The sequence below is a fragment of the Nycticebus coucang genome, chromosome 7 (genome assembly GCF_027406575.1).
Source record: "Nycticebus coucang isolate mNycCou1 chromosome 7, mNycCou1.pri, whole genome shotgun sequence".
NCBI lineage: Eukaryota > Metazoa > Chordata > Mammalia > Primates > Lorisidae > Nycticebus > Nycticebus coucang.
This window is the reverse complement of record NC_069786.1, coordinates 55243348-55252341: the sequence shown is the minus strand read 5'-3', so window position 1 is coordinate 55252341 and position 8994 is coordinate 55243348. Positions and strand designations below refer to the sequence as shown.

Genomic DNA, 8994 nt, shown 5'->3' with positions numbered 1-8994 from the left:
CTATGTCAGGGGTTCAAGGCCTCCTTGAGCCAAGCCAATGCTGTGGCACCTTAGTCCAGCCTCACAGCAAGGGTTTGTACCAGTAAAAAAAAAAAAGAATGAAATAGAACAAAAGAGGCCAGAAAATTAAAAGGAGGGATGTCTTGTTTGTCATTGGAGAGATTTATGAGGGAAAGATTACAAAAGTAGAAAAATACTTACAAAAAGAAAGAAAAGAGGTGAAAAATAGAAAAGAAAGAAAAAAGTCAGAAAAACTGCAACAAAGATAGAAACCTTGATATTGAAGAAAATAAAATGAAAAAATAAAAACAAAACAAAAATTTTAAAAAGAAGAAAAAATTAGAAAAAAATATATATATAATTTGCAATATTGTCTGGACACCAGGTAGTACTCCAAAAAGAAAGAAAAAAAATATATATATATGTAATGCAATATATTGCCTGGGCTCCAGGTGGCACTCTGGGGTTAGGAGATGAAAAACAAGCTTGCTGTTTCTGCTGTGTATGTAGGGGACAGGAAGCCACTATCTAGTTGCTATGGAGACCCATCTTACTGATTTATTTGACCTCAATCAGGATGTGGTCTCTTTGCTTAGAGTTCAATCCCTCCAGGATCAGGAGCCTGAAGCTCATGCCAGACTTCTTGGGATACATGCCTCCACCTTGCACACAGTTCCCCTTGGCCACAAAGGAGTCTGGCTGGGCTGCAAAATCTACTCACTCACCCCCAAGGTGGTCGCCCATACTCACCAGGGGAATCAGAGCCAGCCATATGCTGGGACTCTGGAAGCTATTCCTCCCTGCTGGCCCTTCCACAGGACACTGGCAGCCACGCTATCCTGGAGTTCAGATACACCTGACAGTCCAAACCCGGCCTCCACTGTCATTCAAGTTCCCTCACTGTCTCAGGCCCTCCCCACACCACCCTGGTGACCTCCCAAGTCCAAAAAACAGTATTCCCTGTATTCCCTCCTTCCCTGTATTCAGCCCTCTGCCAAAGGGCCAGCATCTACACACACCTAAATACCTGCCTTATTTGTTGGTCCTCCACTATTTCTTACCCCCCACCTCAGTCACTGGAGTCCCCATTGTCTCACTCTGCCCCCGAACTATGTTTCTGGGCAGGGACAATCCACCAAGAGGTAGGTGGAATCTACTTGCCCCAATGTCACTGAGAATAACTGGTGAGGAGATAGCTCCAGTGTGCCATCTTTGAACTCCCCCAGACACACCTTTCTGTATCTAACTATATTTACCATGTACTCATACCATTCATCTTAATTTTCTATTTAAAACTTGGCTTCTTTTCTATGTTAGGGTCTTATAGGCTATTATTAGTTTTCCCCCTTCTACTTCATAAACTTGTCTGTCATTTACCTATGGTCATATAGCCCTTTGCTCTTACATATTTCTTCATCTGCCCCATAGCTTACAATTCTTTTTCATATATTAAATTTCAAAGTTCATGTTTTCTATTCTTTTTATCATCCTTAACCTAGCCATTCTTCTGAGACAGAGTCTCATTTTGTCACCCTCGGTTGAGTGCTCTGGTGTCATAGCTCACAGTAGCCTCAAATTTTGGGCTCAAGTGATTCTTTTACCTCAGTCTTCCGAATAGCTGGGACTACAGGTACCCACCACAATGCCTGGCTACTTTTTAGAGATAGGGTCTCACTGTTGCTTAGGCTGGTCTCAAATCCGGGAGCTCAGGCATCCACCCCACTCAGCCTTCCAGAGTGCTAGGATTACAGACATGAGACACCACATCTGGCTTTTTAATCTAACCTTCTAAGAAGCCTCTCTAAGGCAAAGGCAATAATATACATATTATTTTGCATAAATGGTACGTCATTGAAAAGATGTGGTTATATTTGCTTTTTACAAATTATACTGTATTTTGCTGTGTATAATGTGCACTTTTTGCCCAAATTTTTCAGAGAACAGAAGGGTATGCATTAAACATAGGTAGGATAGCTCAGGAGTGGCAGAGTCCAGTGGGCCTCCCTGGGACACCACACCCTCCTACCTGTCCAGATAGGCTCAAGGAGACAGATATCTAAGGTTCCAGTCTAAGAAGATCCAGGATCTGGTGGAAATTGGCTGGAGCAGCTCCACCAAGTGCTCCCCAGTCAGGGGAGTGAGCAGTAGTGGAGCTGGTGATATGGATGATAGCCATGCCGAGCAAGGGCTAAGGTTGCAGACCCAGCACTAGGAGCCCCATGCAGGCCCCAAAGACTAACCTGGGACTCAGGGGCTTCAGAAGCTCCTGCTCTGTCAGTCACATATGAAGTCTTAGCCTGCCGCCTATTTTTCTGCATGGTCACATAATCATAAAAAAAATCCTGTGTGTGTGTGTATATAAAGAAATACTCATAGATATTAATAGAGTTTTGTGCTATTTATTTTATAAAACAGAATAAGATTTAAACATGTATCCTTAAACATTATATAAAATTTGGATTCGGTCAAGAGGTCACACTTAGATCTAGAAGACCACATGTGGCATGAATGCTATAGGTTCCCCACCCCCAGACCAATGTCCTGGGGTGTTTCTTCTAGTAGTTTTTTAGTATTAGGTCTTACATTTAAGTCTTTAATCCATTTTGAGTTGATTTTTGTATATGGTGAGAAATAGGGGGTTTCATTCTTCTGTATATAGATACCCAATTTTCCCAGCACCATTTATTGGAAGGCATCTTTTTCTAATATACATATAATTTTTTTTTTTTTTTTTTTGTAGAGACAGAGTCTCACTTTATGGCCCTCGGTAGAGTTACGTGGCATCACACAGCTCACAGCAACCTACAACTCCTGGGCTTAAGTGATTCTCTTGCCTCAGCCTCCTGAGTAGCTGGAACTATAGGTGCCCGCCACAACGCCCAGCTATTTTTTGGTTGCAGTTCAGCTGGGGCCGGGTTTGAGCCCGCCACCCTCGGTATATGGGGCCGGCGCCTTACTGACTGAGCCACAGGTGCCGCCACTACATATAATTTTTAATTGTAGATTATTTTTTTAAACTTCTGAAAAACAGAAAGTAATATCTGTTTATTACAGATATTAATAAGATAAGGAGGTAAGATAGGAGTGCTCATAGTACTGTCCCTGAATTGAAAACAAGGGATGCCAATTTCTTCTCAAATGGGAATCTTACTGATCCCTAGAGAAGGAAACCTTTTTGACAGTCGTAGGGTACTGGCCCCATATGCCAGAGGTAGTGGGTTCAAACCCAGCCCCGGCCAAAAAAAAAAAAAAAAAATCTCTGATGTAAGGGATTCTTTTTATGCCAAAAATAATAAACTCCTAATTTAGCGCTTTTATAAATTTTCATTTTCCACATTCTGTTGGTTGATTTCTGCTTGGATTAGCTGCAAAAACTTTGCATTGCCCAAGCCAATAGTTAAAAAGATACAAAACATGTAAAGAGCCGGGTGCAGTGCCTCATGACTATAATCCTAGCACTCAGGGAGGTTGAGGTGGGAGAATCACTTGAGGTTAGGAGTTTGAGACCAGCCTGAGCAAGAGTAAGAACCCATCTCTAATAAAAATTGAAAAAATTAGCTGGCTATAGTGGCATGTGCCCATGGTCCTTGATGCTCAGGAGGCTAAGACAGGAGGATCACTTGAGTCCAGGAATGGGTTGAAGTGAACTATGATGATGCTACAGCACTCTAGCTAGGGTGGCAGAGTGAGACCCTGTCTTTAAAAATGTATGTATATGTGTGGATTGTTATGAGCAGGGACAAGCTTCCTAGAGGCAATGATATATAGATTATCAAAATTACAAATCTATAATTTATAGATTGTAAAAAATAATATATAACATATATAAATAGGAAACATATAGGTTGCCTACATATGTATATATTGTATATACATATATGTTACATATACATATATAACATTTATATACATATATAAATACATACATATATATAACATAAATATAAAACATTATAAAAGTATATACATATATATATAGTTACGTATGTATTTTTACAATCTATATGTCATTGCCTCTAGGAAGATTGTTCCTGCTCATAGTTGCTATAGTCTAGAATATCTGGCCTGGCCAGGAGTAATTCCTAATTATTTTATGGGATGCTTGGAATGTGAAGTGCATTTCACATTCCCTGAAACAGAGAGTGATTAATAAAAGCAGCTAGCTTTTATTATTGATAAAAGGAGAGGTTGGAAAATGATAGTAAAAACTATAGGCCAAATCTGGCCCACTACTTATTATTGAAAATACTTCTATTGGAACACTAGCCTATTATTTGTATGCATCTATGCATTAGTCAGGATTCTCCAGAGAAACAGAACTAATAGTATACATTATCAAGAGATTTATTTTAAAGATTGGAAAGTTTGAAATTTATAGGGCAGATTGGCAAGTTAGAAACTAAGACATTTGATGCTGCAGTCTTGAGGCAGAATTTCTTCTTCTCTATAAACCTCAGTTTTTGCTTTTAAGGCTTATTGAATGAGGTCTGTCCACATTATTGAGAGTAATCTCCTTTACTTAAAGTCAACAGATTGTAGATATTAGCAGTAACCACATCAACAAAATACCTTCCTAGCAGTGCCTGAATTAGTATTGATTAAATAACTGAGGATCCTTGCCAAGTTGATATATGAAATTAACCATCACAGTCCTATAACTTATGACACAGTTGAGTAATTGTGTCAGAAATGATATGAAATCCTAAAATATTCACTATCTAGTTCTTTACAGAAAGTTTGCTGACCTCTGGAGCAAATCATAAAACCAAACTAACTAACCTCTGCTCTTGATTCTGTAATAGAGTCCAGCCAAACACACACACACACACACACACACACCCTCTCTCTCTCAAAGGTTTCAGAATGATAATATTATCAAAAACTGTGCTTAGTTTCCACAGCCACTTCAGACTATATTTAATGAGGCTAGTAGCAGAAGAGGATACTGACATAAGTTCCTCATGTGTTCTTTGGGAAAGTTGCATCCTCCTATTTTTTTTGAGACAGAGTCTCACTTTGTTCCCTTGGTAGAGTGCTGTGGCATCATGGCTCATAGCAACCTCAAACTCTTGGGCTCAAGTGATTCTCAGGTACCCACTACAATGCCTGGCTTTTTTTAGAGATGGGGTCTCACTCTGGTGCAGGCCTATCTCAAACCTGTGAGCTCAGCTAGTCCATCTATCTCGCCCTCCCAGAGTGCTAGCATGACAGGCCTGAGCCACATGCCTGGCCTTTTTTTTTTCTTTTTTTTTTGGGGGGGGGGGAGGTGGAGTCTTACTCTGTTCCCCCAGGCCAAAGTGGCAAAGTATTATCCTAGCTCACAGCAACCTCAAACACCTGGGTTCAAATAATCCTCCTTCAGTCTCCCAAGTAGCTGAGACTAGAGGTGCCTGCCATAACACCCAGCTAATATTTTTATTTTTATTTTTTATTTATTTATTTATTTTTTTTTGAGGCAGTGTCTTAAGCTATCGCCCTCCATAGAGTGCTGTGGCATCACAGATCACAGCAAAATCAAACTCTTGGGCTTAAGCAATTCTCTTGCCTCAGCCTCCCTAGTAGCTGGGACTACAGGCGCCCACCACAACACCCGACTATGTTTTTATTTGGTTGCAGTTGTCATTGTTATTTTAGCAGGCCCAGGCGGGGCTTGAACCCGCCAGCTTTGGTTTATGTGGCTGGCACCCTACTCAATGAGCTATGGGTGCCAAGCCCTGACTACTATTTTTCTATTTTTTTTTTATCTATTAGCTGTTTAATTAGGTTCTCTTTAAGAAATTTAAAACACCATTTTATGAGGGTAAGCTCCATTTGTCAGGGCAAACACGCATCGCAGGTAGCCCTGGAGCTGAGGAATAGCCTTGATCTTCGGTAAAATTTGCGAGTCCACAGCTTTTTGATCAACCTTGCGCTGTTCTGTTATCTCATATTTCTCTTTTTCTGTGGTGAAGATCTCACCTTCCTGGTGTCTGGGCTTCTGGAGCTGCTTCTTCTTGAAATAAGCATCAGTAAGATGCTTCGGGATTTTAACATTACTGATGTCAATTTTTGTGGTGGTGGCGATGACAAATTTCTGGTGTGTCCTTCGTAGAGGAACTCTATTAAGGGACAGAGGTCCAGTCACAAGTAGCAAGCCACTGCCCTGTTGCTTTAGGAAAACCACTCTCTTGCCTCTGTGGTGTCCAGTGAGAATAATTAGAATGGTCCCGGGTGTGATGCTAGATTGCAGTTTTCTCACATGCTGACTGAATGGTTTTTTGCCATGGCTCAATAGCTTTCGAGGCACATCTTCAGTGGGATAGTATCTAGGCATTTTGCGAAGTTTAACGACCCAAGTACCACCATTCTTGTCCCCACCAACTGGTTTTGTAACAGTGGCAAAGACCTTCGCCTTCTTTTTCTTTTCAATCTTGGATTTAGCTGCTGAGTATTTCCTCTTATACGTAGCCTTTCTCGAACACATGGCAGATCGGGAATATCTGCCTATTCCTCTGACAAGAACAGGATTTCTGCTGCAGTGGGGCTTCCCCTTCTTGGCCTTAGGCCTCTTCTCTTTATTAACAGGTTTCTTCTCTTTAGAAACCGGCTTCTCAACTTTTTCACCCGCCATCTTGCAAGATGGGAAAGAGCTATTTTTCTATTTTTATAGGGACAGGGTCTTGCTCTTGCTCAGGCTGATCTTGAACTCCTGAGCTCAAGCAATCCACCTATCTCAGCCTCCCAGAGTGCTGGGATTACAGGTTTGGCCACTGTGCCTGGCCCCTTTTCTTTTCATGTCCACATGTACAATTTTATTAAAAGCTATATATATGATTATATGATACCTATTAGCTATTTTAGTATGGTCCTTCTCCTTTTTTCCCTTTTCTCATTTTTTTGTTTCTTTTATTTTTTTTTTTTTGAGACAAGAGTCTCACTATGTTGATCTCAGTAAACTGCTGTGACATCACAGCTCACACCAAACTCAAACCCTTAGGCTTAAGCAGTTCTGTTGCCTCAGCCTCCCAAGTAGCTGGGACTACAGGTACCCGCCACAACATCCAGCTACTTTTTTTTGTAGTTGTCATTGTGGTTTCCAGGCCAGGGCTGGGTTCAAACCCGCCAGCCCTGATGTATATGGCCGGCGCCCTAATCATTCAGCTGTGGGCGCTAAGCCTTTTCCTTTCTTTTTTTCTTTCCTTCCTTCCTTCTTTCTTTCTTTTTTTTTTGAGACAGAGACTCACTATATCACCCTGGGTAGAGTACTGTACTGTCACAGCTCATAGCAACCTCCAACTTTTGGGCTTAAGAGATTCTCTTGCCTCAGCCTCCCTAGCAGCTGGGACTACAGGCGTCTGCCACAACGCCCAGCCATTTCTTGGTTGTAGTTGTTATTGCTGTTTGGCAGGTCTGGGCTGGGTTCGAACCCGCCAGCTCTGGTGTATGTGGCTGGTGCACTAGCCACTGAGCTACAGGCGCCAAGCCCCGGCTACTATTTTTCTATTTTGAGTAGAGACAGGGTCTTGCTCTTGCTCAGGCTGATCTTGAACTTCTGAGCTCAAGCAGTCCTCCCATCTCAGCCTCCCAGAGTGCTAGGATTACAGGCGTGAGCCACTATGCCTGGCCCCTTTTCTTTTCATGTCCACATGTACAGTTTTATAAAAAGCTATTATATGATACCTATTAGCTATTTTAGTATTGTCCTTATCCTTTTTTCCTTTTCTCTTTTAATTTTTTTCTTTCTTTTTTTTTTTTTCTGACAGAGTCTCACTATGTTGCCCTCGGTAGAGTGCCATGACACACTCACTGCACTGTGAGAGTGCAGCTCACAGCATCTCAAACTCTTAGGCTTAAGCGATTCTCACAGCAATCTCAAACTCTTAGGCTTAAGTGATTCTCACAGCAATCTCAAACTCTTAGGCTTAAGCAATTCTTTTGCCTCAGCCTCCCAAGTAGCTGGGACTTCTCACAGTGCAGCTCACAGCAACCTCAAACTCTTAGGCTTGAGCGATTCTCTTGCCTCAGCCTCCTAAGTGGCTGGGACTACAGGCACCTGCCACAATGATCGCCTATTTTTTGGTGGGAGTTGTCCTTGTTGTTTGGCAGGCCCAGGCTGGATTCGAACCTGCCAGCTCCGGTGTATGTGGCTGGCGTCCTAGCCACTGAGCTACAAGTGCCGAGCCATTAAGGCACTTTCTAAAAGTTCATGCTTATCTCAAATAGTTAGGGTCCAAGGATATGACTAAAAATATGGAAAACAATTTTACTAAAGATTTGGTTTTCTCTTATGCTCTCTGACAATTTTAGAAATATACGGATGTTGCTGTTTAGTGTTGGTTGTTACTTTCTCAGGTTAATAACCTAATATTTTTTCTGACACACCGATTTTGGTATTACTGATAATAATATAAACTGCTAGAGTAATTCCAAAACAAAATCATTTTTGTGAAGTTGTATGTTAGGATTTCAAATGGCTTTATGAATAATTTATAAACATAAATCAATTAAATTGTAGCATTACAAAATTAATTGAGCAGATAAAAATTTGTCTCTAAAAAGTTTAGGTTAATAATTTATTTCTTTTTTCTTTCCTTTTGAGATGGAGTCTTGTTCTATGGTATAGGCTGGAGTGCAGGGGCACATTGGTATTTGATATCTCTGCAACCTTAAACTCCTGGGTTCAAGCAATCCTCCTACCTTAGCCTCCCTTTCTGGCTAATTTTTTTTTTTTTTCATTTTGTATAGAGTCTGGTTTTACTATGTTGCCTTGGCTAGTCTGGAACTGCTGGGTACAAATGATTGTCCTGCCTCAGTCTTCCAAGTTGTTGGGAATACAGGCATGAGCTACCAATGCTCAGCTTGGGTAAAGTGTTTTTAAGTTAAATGTTAATATTTCTTCTTGATAATGTCCAGAAATGAAAGCTAGTATGTACTCTTACTTATGCTTGGACGAAAGCCACAGAGACACAATTAGCATTAATTCTCTTTATTAAAAGAAAAATAATATATATGGAA

General features: G+C 40.9%; 1 protein-coding gene across 1 annotated transcript; it reads right to left on the bottom strand.

Moving 5' to 3' along the window:
* Nucleotides 1-5749: 5749 nt before the first annotated feature.
* Nucleotides 5750-6610, bottom strand: LOC128590204 (60S ribosomal protein L6-like). The gene has a single exon (XM_053597463.1). The coding sequence runs from the start codon at nt 6608-6610 to the stop codon at nt 5780-5782; it is 831 nt and encodes a 276-aa protein (XP_053453438.1). The 3' UTR covers nt 5750-5779.
* Between the last annotated feature and the right edge of the window lie 2384 nt (nt 6611-8994).